Source organism: Macaca thibetana, chromosome 20 (assembly GCF_024542745.1).
Source record: "Macaca thibetana thibetana isolate TM-01 chromosome 20, ASM2454274v1, whole genome shotgun sequence".
NCBI lineage: Eukaryota > Metazoa > Chordata > Mammalia > Primates > Cercopithecidae > Macaca > Macaca thibetana.
Window position 1 is genome coordinate 54,958,101 of NC_065597.1, and position 19,169 is coordinate 54,977,269.

The window sequence follows — 19,169 nt, forward strand, 5'->3', positions numbered from 1 at the left end:
GTACTACTTTGCTACTTTGATATGTTAGAAATTTGAAATCTAATATCATAAACAAAGCTTTGGGCTGGGCGTGGTGGTTCACGCCTGTTTGGGGGCCAAGGTGGGAGGATCGCTTGAGCCCAGGAGTTCAAGACCAGCATGAACATAACGAGACCCCCATTTCTACACAATAAAAAAAATAGCTGGGTGTGATGGCATGCACCTGCAGCCCCACCTACTTGGGAGGCTGAGGCAGGAGGATCACTTGAGCCCAGGAGTTTGAGGCTACAGGGAGCTGTGATCATGTCACTGCACTCCAGCCTGGGCAACATGGCAAGACATTTACTTAGTTCTTACTTACTAGATAGACAGCTTTGTTTAAATGTCAAGAATTAGTTCTCTACTTACTTTCAATATGGTTTGTTTGTTTGTTTGTTTTGAGACGGAGCCTCACGCTGTCGCCCAGGCTGGAGTGCAGTGGTGCGATCTTGGCTCACTGCAAGCTCCGCCTCCCAGGTTCACGCCATTCTCCTGCCTCAGCCTCCCAAGTAGCTGGGACTACAGGCACCCGCTGCCACACCCGGCTAAGTTTTTATATTTTTAGTAGAGACAGGGTTTCACCATGTTAGCCAGGATGGTCTCAATCTCCTGACCTCATGATCCGCCCACCTCGGCCTCCCAAAGTGCTGGGATTACAGGCGTGAGCCACCATGTCCAGCCTCAATATGGTTTTTTTAAATAATAATAATAATCTTTTTATTCCCTCCACAGAGGAAATAAATTTTCAACCTTTTCATTGGATACTGTTTTTAAAAAACAATTCCTAGAATATGAGGCTTCTTAAAAGAAATTGTTCACAGAAGCAGGCTGTGGTGTGACATATCCAAACTTCTCTTTTTTGTTAATAGGTTGCCTAACTGGTAGGGGGAGGGAACCACAGTTTCATCACAAGTCCCCGCTCACATAGGAAATCATTACAATTGGTTTTCTCCCACACTCAGACTAACTGGGAAGAAGGTGGAAATAAGTAGAGATATGAAATTCCAAAGTTACAATTACCTGTTTTTATCCTATATTACTAGTTTTTAAAGAAAAGTGTTAAAAGTCAGCTACCCACCCCCCACACCAACTTTTTTTTTTTTTTTTTTTTTTTTTTTTTGAGACAAGAGTCTCCCTCTTTCACCCAGGCTGGAGTGTAGTGGCACAATCTTGGCTCACTGCAACCTCTGACTCCCACATTCAAGCGATTCTTCTGCTTCAGCCTCCCAAGTAGCTGGGATTACAGGCATCCACCATCACACCTGGCTAATTTTTTGTATTTTTAATAAAGACAGGGTTTTACCATGTTGGCCAGGCTAGTCTCGAACTCCTGACCTCAGGTGATCTGCCCACCTCGGCATCCCAAAGCGCTAGGATTACAGGCGTGAGCCACCACGCCCAGCCTCTATTCCTTTTATAGAGACAGGGTCTCACAATGTTGCCTAGGCTGGAGTGCAGTGGTGCCATCACAGCTCACTGCAGCCTGGAATTCCTGGGCTCAATCAGCTTCCCATCACAGCCTCCTGAGTAGCGGTGACTAATGGCCACACCACCACACCTGGCTCTTTAGCTTCCCTTTTAGAAACACTACCTGATTTGGAAGGCTGAGGCAAGTGGATTGCTTGAACCCAGGAGTGTAAGACCAGGCTGGCCAACATCACAAAACCCTGTCTCTACCAAAAATAAAAAAATTAGCCAGGCATGGTGGTGCACACCTGTAGTCTCAGCTACTCCAGAGGCTGCGGTGAGAGGATTGCTTGAGCCCAGGAGACAAAGGCTACAGTAAGCCGAGATCACACCACTGCATTCCAGTTTGGGCGACACAGTGGGACCCTATCTCAAAAATAAAAATGTGTAAATAATGGAATCGTCCACTTTTTAAAAATAATTTTATAAATAAAAATAAAAACATTATCTGAAAGATAACTTGAGACTGAGACAGTGATTAACCTTGCTAAGTTTTGGCAGACCCAATTCCATTTTAAATTTCCACTCAGAATATACTATAAAATGTTTCACTGTACTTGTAAGGTGCTTGAGTCTGGGCAGGAGACATGAGGTTGTATTTATCAGACTTAGAGGGGATCCAATCCCCTTGGCTGGAGATGGAGCTGAGCCGGGCCTCCCGCAGACACGAGGCTCTGAGAAGCTTGCAGGCCTCCTCCAGATGACTGCACCCTCTTGTCTGGTTTGCATTTATCAGGTCACCACAGAGCTCCCAGCTCATCTCACATTGCACAAATACTAAAATATAACATGATGAGAAGAAAGCCAGGCACAGTGGCTCACACTTGTAATCCCAGCACTTTGGAAGGCCGAGGCAAGTGGGTCGCTTGAGTTTGGAGGTTCAAGACCAGCCTGGGCAACAAGGCGAGACCTGTCTCTACAAAAAATACAAAAATTAGCTGGGCACAGTGCTGCATGCCTGTAGTCCCAGCTACTTTTGAGAAGCTAAGGCAGGAGGTCAGGGTTGCAGTGAGTCATGATTGCGCCACTGCACTCCAGTCTGGGAGACAGAGACTCTGTCTAAAAAACAAAAACAAAAACAAAAACATATGGTGAGAAGAGACCATATGCTGCTGTTATGAATGGGGATCCATAAGAGAAACGATAAGAGAAAAAACGCCCCTGTCTGAAAAGTAAGCATCAGTCCACCTGGATGACTTGTCAATTTCATTTACAGTAGCAAAGGACAAACTCACACAAATAGGACCATTTGGGAACATATGACCAGGCGGAAGTCAGACCAAAAACTTGACAAATTCCAATTTGTCTCAACCAATACTATTTTACCTATGGCCTCCCCTGCCGCAAGAAGGGTTTAGGGTGGGTCTTTCCATTTGTGCACTCCAGTGGCTTTCCAGCTTCACATGCCCGGGATATGAAGGCCAAGGTGGGGGACTCAATCCTCGTAACTTGGAAGAGCACCACATGGTGGACAGTGCACTGGACTGGGTGACTCATCCCAGCTCTGTGAACACCTCGTGGATAGACATCCACAACCATCTCTCAAACAGCCATCTGACACTGTGGAAACAGTAGCAGTGGCGGCTGCAGCAGCAATCGCTCCCTTGTATTTAATACTTACTATAGCTTAGGCAGGTAAACACTTCCTAGGCATCGTCTTGAATGTCACACTAACTGCATGAGGTCAACAATACTATCCTCATTTGCTAATGAGGAAATTGAGATCCTGAGATTATAATGCTGGGAACAGGCAGAGCTAGGATCTGAACTCAAGTCTGTGCCCTTTATCACAATCCTGTTAATTAAATAAGATAAATGCTACAAGGGCCTACAATGCAGCACACACGCCAGGAAGAAACCAAATCTGCTTAGCTATGGCCTGGCGAGCTCATTTGGTCCCTGCTCAGTAATCAAAGACATGGTAGGCTAAGCCAGGGCTGCATTTCCACAGGTGTACATCTTGCCTTTTATCATGTTTCCCAAAGGGACATGAGGCTCACAAAGGAACAATTGTGAATGGCCATGAATTCCTGGCGATCTCAACTCCCACAAAGCACAAACATCGCTGCTGTTCATAGGCTCCATCAGCGACAGCAGCGTTTGTCTGGGGACACAGGTTACCACACTGAGCACAGCACTCTGGGGAGGCCAGGGTGTGGACAAGAAGGTGGGCTGGGAGATTAAGTGACTGGATCGAAGGAAAGCTTGTAAAGAGCAAGAGTCACAGACAGACCCCAAACTTCTGACTCCAATACAGTGCCACCTCTGTGCAGGGCTCTGTTCCCCTGAAGCCTCTCTAGGGCTGGCCTCAAGTCAACAGACATCATGTGACCCAGCAAGTCAAGGTCAAAAAACAGGAGTTGGGACAAGTGAGGACCACTGGTGTCTGTTTTTAGTCTTATTTATATTGGAATTAAGGTAAGAAAAATAACAGAATGGCTGGGTTTCCTAACTCAAAAATATAAGTAAAATAAAAGCGCAGACAGTGAGGTGACAGGCCCATTAACCCACTCATCTGCTTCCTCCCGCAGGTGCTGTGGGCGCCTGTACTGTCTCTGTCACACAACCATGGTACCTAGAAGTGGACTACACTCACGAGGCCGTCACCATAAAGTGTACCTTCTCCGCAACCGGATGCCCTTCTGAGCAACCAACACGCCTGTGGTTTCGCTACGGGACTCAACAGCCTGAGAACCTGTGCTTGGACGGGTGCAAAAGTGAGGCAGACAAGTTCACAGTGAGGGAAGCCTTCATGGAAAACCAAGTTTCCCTCACTGTAAACAGAGTGACTGCAAACGACAGTGCAATTTACATCTGTGGAATAGCATTCCCCAGTGTGCCGGAAGCGAGAGCTAAGCAGACGGGAGGAGGGACCACACTGGTGGTAAGAGGTCAGTCAGCGAGGCTTTATTTCAGTGCATCACTGCATCTTGTTCAGGCCTGTAAAACCATTACCTCACTCACAAGCAGAAATCAGGAGATAAATTTGCTATGTTAATACCCTAGCCAGTGAAGGGTGTGATCTGAGCACAAGTCACCATGAGGTTTGGACTAAAGAACTACTCCAACTGGCTGGGTGTGGTGGTTCACACCTGTAATCCCAGCACTTTGGGAGGCTGAGGCAGGCAAAATCACTTGAGGTCGGGAGTTCAAGACCAGCCTAGTCAACATGGTAAAACCCCATCTCTACTCAAAATACAGAACTTAGCTGAGTGTGGTGGCATGCACCTGTAGTCCCAGCTACTTGGGAGGCCGAGGCAGGAGAATTGCTTGTAACCCAGGGGGCGAAGGCTGCAGTGAGCCGAGATCACACTACTGCACTCCAGCCTGGGCGACAGAACAAGACTCTGTCTCAGAAAAACAAAACCAAAGAACTACTCCAATCTATCTCGAACATCCACGAACACAAGTCAGTGATTTGCTGGGTGCTCTATTCTCTCTCCATAGTGGCAGCTAACCAGCCATGTTCATCCCTTTTGTATATCACAGTGACTTAGCATAAAGTACCATGTCCAAAGGGAAGCTTGTGGTGAGTAACTATCAGCTTTCTCAGGAACTAGTCTGGTAATGCACCACCTAGAACAAAGCACTAGAGAAGTGTAGAAGATCAATAAATTGGACCCAGAGAAACTATGCAACATGGAAAAGAAGCACAGATTGGGAGGGAAGCTACTAAGGGATCCCTGACCCTTCCCATTCCGCCTGGTCATCAGTGAACGGAAAGTGATGACTCTCACTTCCTGAGATTTGATAAAACCCATGACAATTCCTCACCCGAGCAAGGCCATCAAACACAGCTAAATCCTATCAGTAATTTCACCAAGTCATTCCCTTGAGTAGACTGAGATTAAGAAATTTCCAAGAAAAAAAAAAAAAAGGGAATTTCAGAGAAAAAAGCTTTACATGATTCTGAAAGAAAAAAGAGAACAGCAGCAATTCCTCACCTTATTGGGGTCTCTTCCCGTAGGAAGTACCCTGGTACGACGAGCACTGAGATTGTTAAAACATGAACTCAAAATCGACCAGCCCTTTGATTTCAAAATAGGACTCTGAGGAAGGGGGATCATCCAGTATTATAATCCCTGCTTTTAAACTACTAGGGTTCTAATGGGCTTTTGATATTCAAATGTCATTTAACCTTAGTTTATTCTCAGCTGTCAGCTAAATTATAAACAAGTTAAGGCACATAAAGCATTTTTAATAGTGCCTGACATATAGCAAATAATAAATGTTAGCTACTGATATGAAAACACACACAGCTTTAGAGATTGGTATGTCTCACTGCATTAGCCTTCTAATAACATGTTAGTCAAAAGGAAAAATGGCTTGTGAAAAGATGAAGATCTCAAAACTGCAAGGCTTATATAAAGTGAAGTGAAAGTGAAAGGCAGAATTGAAAGTGTTAAGGCAGACATGGCAACTTCCTGTCTTTTCTACAGAGCTCTTAATTTAGCACTGAAGCTTTTTTATTTAAGTTATATAGATGTGGTTAATTTGTTAGTTTCACAAATAAAAATGCATGCTGCATAAATTGCATTCACAGGATAAGCATCTGTGGGATTTTTTTTTTTTTTTTTTTTTTTTTTTTTAAGACAAGAGTCTTGCTCTGTCGCCCAGGCTGGACTGCAGTGGCATGATCTCAGCTCACTGCAACCAACCTCCACCTTCCAGGTTCAAGTGATTCTCCTGCCTCAACCTCCTGAGTAGCTGGGATTACAGGCATGTGCCACCACGCCCAGCTAATTTTTGTATTTTTAGTAGAGACGGAGTTTCACCATGTTGGCCAGGCTGGTCTCAAACTCCTGACCTCAAGTGATCTGCCCGCCTCAGCCTCCCAAAGTGCTGGGATTACAGGCATGAGCAATCATGCCCAGCCTCTTCTATGGGATATTTAGTTGGAAAGTACAGGCTATTCAGACATTAAGTACAAATCTAATTGTATTTTGTACTCCAAATAGTCAGGTAATTGGAGACATGGCATGTTACTTAATCCCCTACCCAGAGCACAAGACAATTTCTGCAAGGACAGAGAAATTCCGAATGTGAAAATGGGTTCAATAACTCTATTTCCAGAATTTTATCATAAAGAAAAGAAGAGCACATTCGGTAAAAGTGCCTGTCTTTCAAGCACGCAGTGAGCACTGCGCTCCTCAATGTATGGCCTTCCCAGGTTCTTTCACAGATGGACTCTTCAGCTATGTGTACCAGTTCCAAGGTTATAAATATCATCCTTAACAAATACATGTGAAAATATCTTAACCACATAGGCAGGCTCTTGATGATGCTGGTAAACCATTTCTACCAAAAGAGATTTTAGATGCCCTTGAACAAACTGTCTGGAAATGTTTATCTAACTTTGAATAATCCTTTATCCAAAAAGTGATGCTCAGCAATACGACAAATGGTTGGTTGAATTTTTTTAATTTTTAAAAACAAGTAACATTTTTGGTTTAACATATTTAAAGAACTGATGAACTGGCATTAACTATCACATACTTGAGTACCTTTTGAGGTCTAGTTTATGAATAGGCAAGCAGAGTAAGTTCACGTTTCACCTCTAACATGCTGTGTCAAGGATACCTTATACTCATGTATTTGAAAAAACAGGCTTTAATAGTGACTGTGTTTCTTTCTGTTTTTGTAATTAAGAAATTAAGCTGCTCAGCAAGGAACTGTGGAGCTTCCTGACAGCTCTTGTATCACTGCTCTCTGTCTATGTGACCGGTGTAGGCGTGGCCTTCATGCTCCTCTCCAAAGTAAGTCAAATCTTCTCGCATGCAGTGTCCCTATATCCTTGAATATTATCAAAAGGAAAAATAATTTCCATCTCTCCGCAAGTTACGGGCCTCGGCAAGAGCTCCCTAATTAATGTTTTCCTGTGCATCTGCAGGGAACGCCACCTGCAGGGAACACCACCTGCAGAAGAGTTCTCTCGAAGAAAGCATCATACATTCTCATCCCTGAAATTATTAGCCAGAGGACACAATTTGCAGTGTTTTCTCTTTAAAGTCCAGTAACATGGGATTAAGAAGAGAGCCATCCACTATGCTATCTTTCTGCTGTAGGGGTGAGGTGTGGGCAGGTGGGGGGTAAGATATTACTGTTATCTACGAAAGCTTTAAGAACAGTCTTGAAGAACAAAAATGGGTTGATGAAGAGACTAAAAGCCGCCTTAAAATCTTCAAAAAGGGCTAACGTTATTGAGAAAGAAAACCTTTTGACTATGCGTATAAGAAGGGAGATATATACCATTATGTTAGGACTACTATAAATCCTACAATCAACATCAGTTTGTTCAATTAGTTTTTAATGGCATAAAAGCATCTCGGAAATGATGTAAAACTTATTAACTCTTATTGTATATCATTTAAATATTAAGTTAGTTTAATCTTATTAGGGCATGTGATGCCTGCCGCCATTGTTATGAGTACATACAATGTTTCACAGACTTTCCTTCTCTTCTTGGCAGTCAAAATCCAAACCTCTAAGAAACAAAGAAATAAAAGAAGACTCACAAAAGGTACAGACCAACACTTGCAAAACATTTTTTAAATTGTGGCTGTTTGTAACTATTTCAAAACTGAAATGTTTTTAGTTTTTAAATATTTAAATGTTAAGTTTAAACAGAGTATCAAGGTAATTTTCAACCATAGATACTGTTTCCTATTGTTGAGAAACTCAATGACAAAATAATCTCAAGGGGTAAACTGTGACTTAAATTGGACAGTTCTCAACCATAAATTCCATTTAAAGTTCTCAAATACAAAAGAGTTAACGGTAGGCATAGATGTGTTGGGGGAGGCAGTAGTTTTTGAGACCGGTGACAATAAAGCAAGAAAAGTTCTGATGATGTGTAGTTATCATCGCTTATATTCCCAAAGGAGAGATTTTTTTTTCTCGTTTGTCTTTATAGAAGAAGAGTGTTCGGCGTATTTTTCAGGAAATTGCTCAAGAACTATACCATAAGAGACATGTGGAAACAAACCAACGATCTGTAAGTGTAAAATATCAAAAAAAAAAAAAAAAAAAAAAAAGTAAATACAGATATAAAGCATGTTTGAAAAAACTAAGCTGCCAAGGAGCTGTCAATAACCATGTTTTCCTTCAGAAGAGTCTGAAAGAGTTCTTTTTTTTTTTTTTTTTTTTTTTTTTTTTTGAGACAGAGTCTTGCTCTGTTGCCCAGGCTGGAGTGCAGTGGCCGGATCTCAGATCACTTCAAGCTCCGCCTCCCGGGTTTACGCCATTCTCCTGCCTCAGCCTCCCGAGTAGCTGGGACTACAGGCGCCCGCCATCTCGCCCGGCTAGTTTTTTTTGTATTTTTTTAGTAGAGACGGGGTTTCACCGGGTTACCCAGGATGGTCTCGATCTCCTGACCTCGTGATCCGCCTGTCTCAGCCTCCCAATGAAAGAGAACTTTCACATGAAATGCATTTTTATATAGAACCTGTTTTAATAAATACATAACAAAAGATATCTAATAGAATATTAAATAGCCCCAGGCTGGCTTCTTAGTGACATGGAAACTTTCAGAAACACATTGGACACCAGCAATGTTCTCAATACAGACAATGATGCTTTAAAAGGACGGATTAAAAGCTACTCTGTACGGTATCCTGCATGCAGTGGTGGGCATTCAGTAGATACTGCAAACGTTTGTGGGTCAAATTATGAAAAAAATTACTTATTACTTATAAGGTGAAAATAAATTTACATTAGAAAAGATGCAGCTAATGATACTAAAAAATGAGTATTTCTCCAGTGTCTGGAGTTGAACGAAAAGAAGAATATATCTATACCTATAACACATCCTGAAAGTATTTCTTTCCTTTTTTTTTTTTTTCTTTCTGAGACAGAGTCTCACTCTGTCGCCCAGGCTGAAGTGCAGTGGAGCAATCTTGGCTCACTGCAAGCTCCGCCTCCCAGGTTCACGCCATTCCCCTGCCTCAGCCTCCCAAGTGAGTAGTTGGGACTGCAGGCGCCCGCCACTACACCTGGCTAATTTTTTGTATTTTTTAGTAGAGACAGGGTTTCACCGTGTTAGCTAGGATGGTCTCGATATTCTGACCTCATGATCCGCCCACCTAGGCCTCCCAAAGTGCTGGGATTACAGGCGTGAGCCACTGCGCCAGGTCGAAAGTATTTCTTTAAAGTCTTTTTTTTTTTTTTTTCTTTTTTTTTGAAAAAAGTCTCGCTCTGTCGCCCAGGCTGGAGTGCAGTGGCGCGATCTCAGCTCACTGCAAGCTCCGCCTCCCGGGTTCACGCCATTCTCCTGCCTCAGGCTCCTCAGTAGCTGGGACTACAGGCACCCGCCATCTCACCCGGCTATTTTTTGTGCTTTTTAGTAGAGACGGGGTTTCACCGTGTTCGCCAGGATGGTATCGATCTCCTGACCTCGTGATCCGCCCGTCTCGGCCTCCCAAAGTGCTGGGATTACAGGCTTGAGCCACCGCGCCCGGCTTATATACAGGTTCTACAAACGAAATGTTATCTTAATTCCAGCAGAACAGATACTTTCTTTCCATGATGCATGATGAAATAGCTCAAATAAGCTAAAATGTATACAAAATAAGGTTAATTTATTTTTATTTTTATTTATTTACGGAGTCTAGCTCTGTCTCCCAGGATGGAGTGCAGTGGCGCCATCTCTGCTCACTGTAAGCTCTGCCTTCTGGATTCACGCCATTCTGCTGCCTCAGCCTCCCAAGTAGCTGGGACCACAGGCGCCCGCCACCACGCCCGGCTAATTTTTTGTATTTTTAGTAGAGATGGGGTTTCACTGTATTAGCCAGGATGGTCTCGATCTCCTGACCTCGTGATTCCCCCGCCTCCGCCTCCCAAAGTGCTGGGATTACAGGCGTGAGCCACCGCGCCTGGCCTATTTTTATTTATTTTTTAAAATTTATGGAGGCCGGGCGCGGTGGCTGAAGCCTGTAATCCCAGCACTTTGGGAGGCCGAGATGGGCGGATCACGAGGTCAGGAGATCGAGACCATCCTGGCTAACACGGTGAAACCCCGTCTCTACTAAGAAATACAAAAAATAGCCGGGCGAGGTGGCGGGCGCCTGTAGTCCCAGCTACTCGGGAGGCTGAGGCCGGAGAATGGCGTAAACCCGGGAGGCGGAGCTTGCAGTGAGCTGCGATCTGGCCACTGCACTCCAGCCTGGGTGACAGAGCGAGACTCCGTCTCAATAAATAAATAAATAAATAAATAAATAAATAAATAAATAAAATAAAATTTAAGGAATGCTTCACAAATTTACGTGTCATCTGTGTGCAAGAGCCATGCTAATCTTCTCTGTATCATTCCAATTTTAGTGTATGTGCTGCCAAAGCGAGCACAAAATAAGCTGAACTGATACACTAGTAAAGATATTTTCCTCTTAAACAGCAGCCAAGAGGGCAAATGCATCAGGAGACTGAAATAAGGCGACTTTTTTTAAGTCCAACTTTTACTTTAATTTTTTTCTTTTTAAAAAATACGGAATGCTTCACGAATTTGTGTGTCACCCTTGCCCAGGGGCCATGCTAATCTTCTCTATATTGTTCCAATTTTAGTGTATGTGCTGCCAAAGCAAGCGCTAAAAATCTAACTTTTACAAAGGATTTCTGCCAAGGAAAGAATATCGTCTTAAGTAGTCGTTTCATCCTCCAGTGTATATATGAATACATAAAGATGATAGGTGGTCTAATTACTAAGATGCCATGCTGAGTAATTATAAATCATTTTTCTTTCTGAGGCTGGGACATGTTTTCAACAACAAGGCCAAGTTATGTGGCCTGAAAGCAGTCTTAGAAGTGAGAATTGTAAAGCTCCCAGCCAGGATGTTGACAATAGCATCCAAACAAAAAAAAAAAAAAAACAAAAAAAACAAAAAAAACAAAGATTTTTCAGTTCCCACATCCTACTCTATATACGGATGGGGAAATGGTAACCTGGCCTTTAAGATTACTGTATGGGCACTTAGGACCCAGAATCCAAGATGGCCCAATGGTTTGCATGTTCCTTGGCAGGTGGCTTCATTGGTTACATAACCTTAAATATGGCTTTCTATTTATTTATTATTGCAGGAGAAAGACAACACCACTTGTGAAAACAGAAGAGTACTTTCCAACTATGAAAGACCATAGAAACGTTTTAATTTTCAATTAAGTCACTGAAAATCCAACTCCAGGAACTATGGCAGTGTTAATGAACATATATCATCAGGTCTTAAAAAAAAAAAAGGTAAACAGAAAAGACAACTGGCTACAAAGAAGGATGCCAGAATGTAAGGAAACTATAACTAACAGTCATTATCAAAATACCAAAACCCAACAAAATACAACTGAAAAATACCTTCCAAATTTGCCAAGGAAAAAAAAAAATTCTATTTTAAACATGTATCCTGAGTTTGCTTTATTCAACATGAGATGTGTGATGACTGCCATCCTGAAAATCTGAAGCCAAACCATATGCCTCTGTCTTGAGTGGAAGAATCACCTTTATGGTTTGTGGAAGTCTTGGGACAATCAAAATAAGTTGAGAGGGAGCAACGTGACAAAATTTGAGTTAGAGACATTCATTTTGAAAAGCACCTTAGTCAAAGTTTTTCCCTCTGATGTTGTAATGGGGCAATGGGGTAACGCACATTTGCCTGCCAGGGTATGAAACATCATGCTACCAGCAAAAGGAGAATAGAATAGTGGCTACAGTAAGACCATAAAAGCCAAAATACAGAAAATCCAAAGCTGAAGGTTAAACAGAGGAAACTTCAGAACAAATAAGCCACAACTGACTCTAGATGTCAGTGTTGTGCCAAGTAACAGCACCAGGGAAGATGTGGGCAACACATCTACTTTACAAGCACGTTTGTAATACTGATTTTTTTTCTTTTGTTTTTTTTGAGACAAAGTCTCATTCGGTTGCCCAGGCTGGAGTGCAGTGGTGCGATCCGGCTCACTACAACCTCCACCTCCCAGGTTCATGCCATTCTTCTGCCTCAGTTTCCCAAGTAGCTGGGATTACAGGTGCGCGCCACCATGCCCAGCTAATTTTTTTCTTTTTTTTTTTTTTGTGTGTATTTTTAGTAGAGGTGGGGTTTCGCCATGTTGGCCTGGCTAGTCTCAAACTCCTGACCTCAAATGATCTGCCCGCCTTGGCCTCCCAAAGCTGGGATTACAGGTGTGAGCCACTGTGCCCAGCCTATAATACTGATTTTTAACCAATTTAGGAGGGAAATGTCAGATAGGATTCATGGTACAGCAAGGATATTTATGGAATTCATTGCCACTTCACTAAGAAAACATGACATAAATTGTCCTTTGAAAGCTACTTTGGTATAAAAAAATCTAAAGTGCCCATAAGTATGCATTCATTATTAGACACAAATTACAACCTTACAACCTACTGTGTTTATTTCATTAAAGTGTTTCTTTTAAACTGGTATTGCCTAAGGTGTATTCTTTATAAAACTTAGAATTTTAAAATACTTTAAGATTCCTTCGAAAGTGTTTTTGCATTGATGGTTTAAATCAGTGGTATCAAACTTTCCTGATCATATGTGCCCAGAAAAATGGGCAGAGGAAAGGAGGCAGCATGGAACCTCATTTTTTTTATGTGTATCAGTGTATATATGTGACTGCACATGTGTATATGTGTGGGGTTACATGTGTTTTGTATACAGTATATGCGTGAATATGTACGTTTGTACCTTATACACAAAAACAGAAATTAAACAATGGCATAAGCAGCAATATAAATAAAAAATGCTAATATTTTCCTGCCATATTCCAAAATAAACTGTTTTGTGTACTCTGCAGTGTATACTTCCCCACTCTGAGACCACTAGCTCAGGTAAAGTAATAAGCTTCTAAGCCAGACTGCAAAAAAGGGCAAACACTAATACCATCAAAATGAACAGAAGTGTTGAATTCAATCATTTATTTTTAATTTCTGGGAGGCATTACATTTTGGTACTGAATTTCAGGGCTGAAAATACACTGTTCATTGTGTAACTAACCAGGAGACAAAATCCCTAAGATAAACTAGTATTTGACTCACAATATGCCTTTCCCATGTAAGCAAGGACCATGTTTCAAAGATCGATTTTGAAGCTGAAATATGGAATATACTTTTGCAAAGAGTTCCATTCCTCTAGGTCATATGTAAGAATATCTGGTGTATACACAGTATTCATTCATTTATTCATCTATCCCACCAACAGTATTTATTTTCAAACTTCAAAACAAGTTTTATTTGGGAAATTCCTTATTTTGTTAAAGCTACAAGCAAGTTTCTTTCCAAATTACACTTCTAGAGATCTAGCAGTTTCAGAGATCTCAGTGTTCAAAAGTATATTTCGAAATTAACAAGAAAACCAAACCCACATCAAAAGGAAATAGCTTTCAGATTAGTTTGGAATGTACAGTCATTGATTTCAGGTGCCAACAATATTTACTGAGTGCTACACTACACAATCAAAGGCCTCTTTTGCAACCTATGCTTGGGTCATACTGAACTTGCTCCACCCCCACACAAACCTTATTCACACTTTCATGCTTTTGCACATGCTGTTCCCCTCAGCCTGGTAAAACACTTCAGACTACAAACACAGCTCACCTCAACATGAAACCTTCCCTAACTCACCCAGAGGCTAACAGATCTTTTCGTCTCTAATTCTTCAGCACTTACTTTGACATATTTCTTACCACAATTTCCCGCCATTATCTGTTGATATCTATATTCTGTACTATTCTGTGTTTTAAGAGCGAAAGCATGATTCTCATTTATCTCTGTATTTCCACTTGGTACACAGTAGGCCCTCAAATGCCTTTCAATAAATGCAACTGAACAATATTGCTACAGAAAAATGTTCCTTCAGCATTTAAATTGAAATTTGTAGCATACGTCAGTCCCTCACCATGAAGCTACACCCCTTTCCATAAAGACCATTCAACAAACCCCAACAGTATTAATTGTCCTGCTATCTGAGCATCCAGAAACATTTTCACTGAAAAGGATTAAGCTGTAACTTTTTTTTTTTCTTCTTGAGGAGTTTCACTCTTGATGCGCAGGCTGGAGTACAATGACGTGATCTCGGCTCAATGCAACCTCTGCCTCCAGGGTTCAAGCAATTCTCCTGCCTCAGTCTCCTGAGTAGCTGGGATTACAGGTGCACGTCACCACACCTGGCTACTTTTTCTATTTTTAGTAGAGACGGGGTTTCACTATGTTGGGCAGGCTGGTCTTGAACTCCTGACCTCAGGTGATCTGCCCACCTTGGCCTCCCAAAGGGCTAGGATTACAGGCATAAGCCACCACACCCAGCCTAAGCTGTAACTTTGTTTAGATTTGAGTTTCCCATGACAATGAAAAAAGAATTAATACTGAAACAACTTGTTTTAGTTTGAGCTACACAAACAAATTACCATAGACTGAGTGGCTTATGAATAACAGAAATTTATTTCTCACAGTTCCGGAGGCTGGAAGTCTGAGATCAGGGTGCCAGCATCATTGAGTTCTGGTGAGGACCCTCTTTCTAGGGTACAGGCTGCTGACCTCTTGTTGTATCCTTGCATGGCAGAAGGCAGAGAGAAGCAAGGTCTCTCAGAACGCTTAAAAGGGCATTCATCCCATTCAGGAGGGCTCTGCTCTCATAATCTCATCTAATCCTAATCACCTCCCAAAGACCCCACGTCCTAATACCATCACGATAGGGGGTGGGAGCCTCAACATATATATCTGTTGATATATATATCAACAAACACGCAGTCTATAGCACAACTTTAAGAGGGAAATGTAATCACAGCACTTTGGGAGGCTGAGGCGGGGGCATCACTTGAGGTCAGGACTTCAAGACCAGCCTGGCCAACATAGCGAAACCCTGTCTCTACTAAAACTACAAAAATTAGCCTGGTGTGGTGGCACACATCTATAATCCCAGCTATTCCATGGGCTGAGGCAGGAAAATTGCTTGAACCCAGGAGGCGGAAGTTGCAGTGAGTAAGCCAAGATCGTGCCACCGTATTCCAGCCTCAGTGACAGAGTGAGACTCCATCTCAAAAACAAACAAACAAACAAACAAAACAACCATCTCAAGCCAAACAACAGCAACTTCAAGTAAAAAAAAAAAAAAAAAATTAGCATCATAAAGTAGAAATATTTTCATTAAAGTTAGAAACAAGGCCAGGTGCAGTGTAATCCCAACACTTTGGGAGGCCAAGGCAGGCCAATCACTTAATCCCAGGAGTTCAAGACCAGCCTGGGCAACACCGCCAGACTTCCTCTCTACCAAAAAAATACAACAGTTAGATGGGTGTGGTGGCATGCACCTGTAGTCCCACCTACTCAGGAGGCTGAGGTGGGAGAACAGCTTGAGCCCAGGAGGTCAAGGCTGCAGTGAGCTATGATAGCACCACTGCACTCCAGTCTGGGCAACAGAGCGAGTCCCTGTCAGAAAAGAAAGAAAAAGAAAAAGAAAAGAAAAAAAAGAAAAAGAAAAAAGAGGGGAGGGGAGGGTGTTTTGTTTTTAAACATTACAAAGCAAATTGCTATCTAGAGACCTCCTCTAGTAAAGTTATACATCTAGTGGTGTGCTGGTAAATGTGTAACTACCAGTTTGGAGAAGAAAAAGGCTATTTGCAGTGTTTGTCAATTTTTACAGTGTAAATACTCCCATAATGGTCAATTTCAATAATGGCCATGTTTAACAACCAGTTCACTAAATTCCTACCAAAACAACAATCAGCTCTCATGAATCAGTCCAAGCCAGCTCCGGCATCTACAGCTTACATCTGGACAACCATGTGGAGACATATGTGCTGGTAAGAACTACTTTCCTAGATACATTTAAGTGGAAAAAGGCAACAGAAGTATTTATAATTGGGTACTGCCTGTATAAACAACTTTTTAAATGTACATACATACTTATATTTGCATAGATTATCTTTTAAAGAATATTAAAGAAACCTGAACAAGATGTGGAACAGGACTGGATGAGAAACTTTTCTGTTGTTGTTGTTTGAGACGGAGTCTGGCTCTGTCGCCCATGCTGGAGTCCAGTGGCGCAATCTCGGCTCACTGCAAGCTTCGCCTCCTGTGTTCACGCCATTCTCCCGCCTCAGCCTCCCGAGTAGCCGGGAGTATTGGCGCCGGACACCGCGCCCGACACCATGCCCAGCTAATTTTGTTTTTGTATTTTTAGTAGAGATGGGATTTCACCGTGTTAGCCACGATGGTCTTGATCTCCTGACCTTGTGATCCGCCAGCCTTGGCCTCCCAAAGTGCTGGGATTACAGGCGTGAGCCACTGTGCATAGCCGAGAAACTTTTTATTGTAAACCCTCTAGTAAGTTGTTTGAGCTATTTTTTTAAATTACTGAATTACTTTTTAATAAAAATTACATTTTTGAAAAAGTAAACACCATTAAATTTTTATTTTTATAATATAATTATCCTTTTCTTGACTACATATCTTTCCTTCTTTGGGGGGGGGGGGTACTTAAAATAATTCTCACTATATTCAATAACCCCTAGCCAAAACTGGGTCAGTAAGCCAAATAAACTGAAATTAGAATATTTTTTTCATTTTACTTTTTTCCAAAAAGCAAAACTGCTGTGGTTCAACTTCAAGTCATTTACCAAAACAATTATATAAGTAATCATTTCACCTACAACTACTTTTAGTTAAAAAAAATAAATTAAGGCAAGTATGCAAAGCACACTCAGATATCTTCCAACAGTCCAGCATTCATAAATCTACACAGCAAGACCATTTTGCATCTCCCAGTCCTCACGGTTTCACATGGAAATCATCAAGATCTAGTGACTCAGAGAAAAAAAGCAATAATAGCGTGCTGTGGCGCGTCTGCAAAATTTACAGGTCACTGAAAGTCACCCATAGCAACAAGGCTTCTTGTCTCAGGTCTGCAGTGTGTCACATGCCAGACTCCTCAGACTCAACAGGCAGCTCTGCACATCCACAATCAAGGAGCTTGTTTTCCACCCTTCCTGGAGACTGCCCTCTTGTCTAGCTTGACTTCCTCTCCATTTTTAGCATCAGACACACAAGGAAATAAAATTCGTGGTTAGATTGATGTTTCTTCCCCCTGCTCTTTCACCTCCTGCTATGCCAGGAAGTAGCATTAAAGTTCTATCATGTGGTTGTCCAACAGGACACAGGAACGCAGGACCTTCCAACCTGACGACTAGTGAGTGCAGTGTAGAGAGCTGGAGCTGAGGCTTAATTACACAGGGAGTAGTAGCACTGAAGTAAGATCAGGTTGCTGAATCACAAAGGAGGACATTTTGCAACATATAGATGATATATGTACACTCACATTTAAAAGCATTTTTTGTTTACCATGACAAGCCACTCAACAACAGGAACATAAAATGGAGATCTAAGATGGGAAACGGGAGATTTGTTCTCTCTGTTCTTTTCCACACCCTTCTATATCGAAAGAATTCCCCATTTTCCCCATTATCAACACAAATCTGAAACCATTTGGTAAATATTAAGACAAGAATTAAATCTGAAGGCAGTAAGATCTGGGGAGAAAAAATAACAAACAAGAAATTAAATTAATTTGTGACACCACAAATCCACACAGAATCCAATGGTTATAAGAAACAAGGGCATTATTCCTTAAGACATAGATTTTCATGATATTTGATGATGACGACATTTGCAAAATAGTAATAGATTTCTTCAAAATGTCTGTGAGCTCTTAAGAGTTTCTGAAGTCAAGGTCAACTGAGGCAATAAAATCGAAAATCTAAAGATTTTTCAGCCGGGCATGGTGGCTCACACCTGTAATCTCAGCATTTTGGGAGGCAGAGGCGGGAGGATCACCTGAGATCAGGAGTTAGAGACCAGCCTGGTCAACATGGCAAAATCCCATCTCTACTGAAAATACAAAAGTTAGCCAGGCATAGTGGCATGTGCCTATAGTCCCAGTTACTTGGGACACAGGAGGCTGAGGAAGGAGAATTGCTTGAACCCATGAGGTGGAGGTTGCAGTGAGCCGAGATCGCGCCATTGCACTCCAGCCAGGGCAACAGAGCAAGGCTCTGGCTCGGAAAAAAAAAAAAAAGAAAGAAAGAAAAAAAAGAAACACTAAAGATTTTTAAATAGTAACTTGTATAATTCATAAAATAAATAATTGTATATTAATGTACATTAACTTATGAAAATGCAGGAGACTTCAAGTCATAACTTTCAAGATGACCTAAAATGCAAACCACATAAACTAAAACTATAAATTAATGTGGCATTAAGTCAGAATGGCCAGAAGTCACAGTAACTATGAAGTGGTATGAAATCAACCCGTTTCTTCTAACATATTCTTCATTCAATATTGCTGAAAAGCAAGACCATGCAATCAAAAAATCAAATGTTACAGAAAGAAATGATACATGCTGCAACACATATGGTCTTCAAAAGAGAAAAAAACAAATAAGAGCATTTATCATTTTTAGAGTCTGGCACAAGAGATACAAAACACAGAACAAAACAGCCATGACATTCAGCAAGTATATATGACCAGATTTAAAGGAACTGTTTATTGCTCGATTCAGTTGGAAAACTAATAAATAAATGGTTCAAGCTCCATTTAAAACCAGAGATACAGATGCATTTTTGGCTTTCAATCTCAAGCAGTCAGACCCAGCTAAATATTAATTATTACTACTGCAGGGGGAATGCT

At 41.7% G+C, this 19,169-nt stretch overlaps 2 protein-coding genes and 2 non-coding genes across 6 annotated transcripts in view; 1 reads left to right on the top strand and 3 right to left on the bottom strand.

Annotated features, from left to right (window-relative positions):
- The window catches only part of IGSF6 (immunoglobulin superfamily member 6), a 66,589-nt gene extending 53,312 nt beyond the window's left edge, over positions 1-13,277 (top strand). The window contains exons 3-7 of the mRNA XM_050774049.1: positions 4,017-4,376; positions 7,135-7,241; positions 7,955-8,005; positions 8,399-8,479; positions 11,554-13,277. Coding sequence (XP_050630006.1) covers positions 4,017-4,376; positions 7,135-7,241; positions 7,955-8,005; positions 8,399-8,479; positions 11,554-11,613 — 659 coding nt within the window. The 3' untranslated portion in view covers positions 11,614-13,277. The remainder of the gene's footprint in view (positions 1-4,016; positions 4,377-7,134; positions 7,242-7,954; positions 8,006-8,398; positions 8,480-11,553) is intronic.
- METTL9 (methyltransferase like 9) overlaps positions 1-19,169 on the bottom strand; it is a 49,878-nt gene that overhangs the window by 4,317 nt on the left and 26,392 nt on the right. Inside the window, exon 5 of one of the 3 annotated variants that reach the window (XM_050774044.1) lies at positions 13,693-18,012. The exons of the other annotated variants lie outside the window; for them this stretch is intronic. Coding sequence (XP_050630001.1) covers positions 17,948-18,012 — 65 coding nt within the window. The 3' untranslated portion in view covers positions 13,693-17,947. Of the gene's footprint in view, positions 1-13,692; positions 18,013-19,169 lie in introns of those variants that run through there. 3 annotated transcript variants of the gene reach the window in all.
- Positions 10,718-10,824, bottom strand: LOC126945176 (U6 spliceosomal RNA). Its single transcript, XR_007722343.1, has one exon. It is a non-coding gene; the product is annotated as a U6 spliceosomal RNA (small nuclear RNA).
- On the bottom strand, positions 10,958-11,064 carry LOC126945173 (U6 spliceosomal RNA). The gene has a single exon (XR_007722340.1). It is a non-coding gene; the product is annotated as a U6 spliceosomal RNA (small nuclear RNA).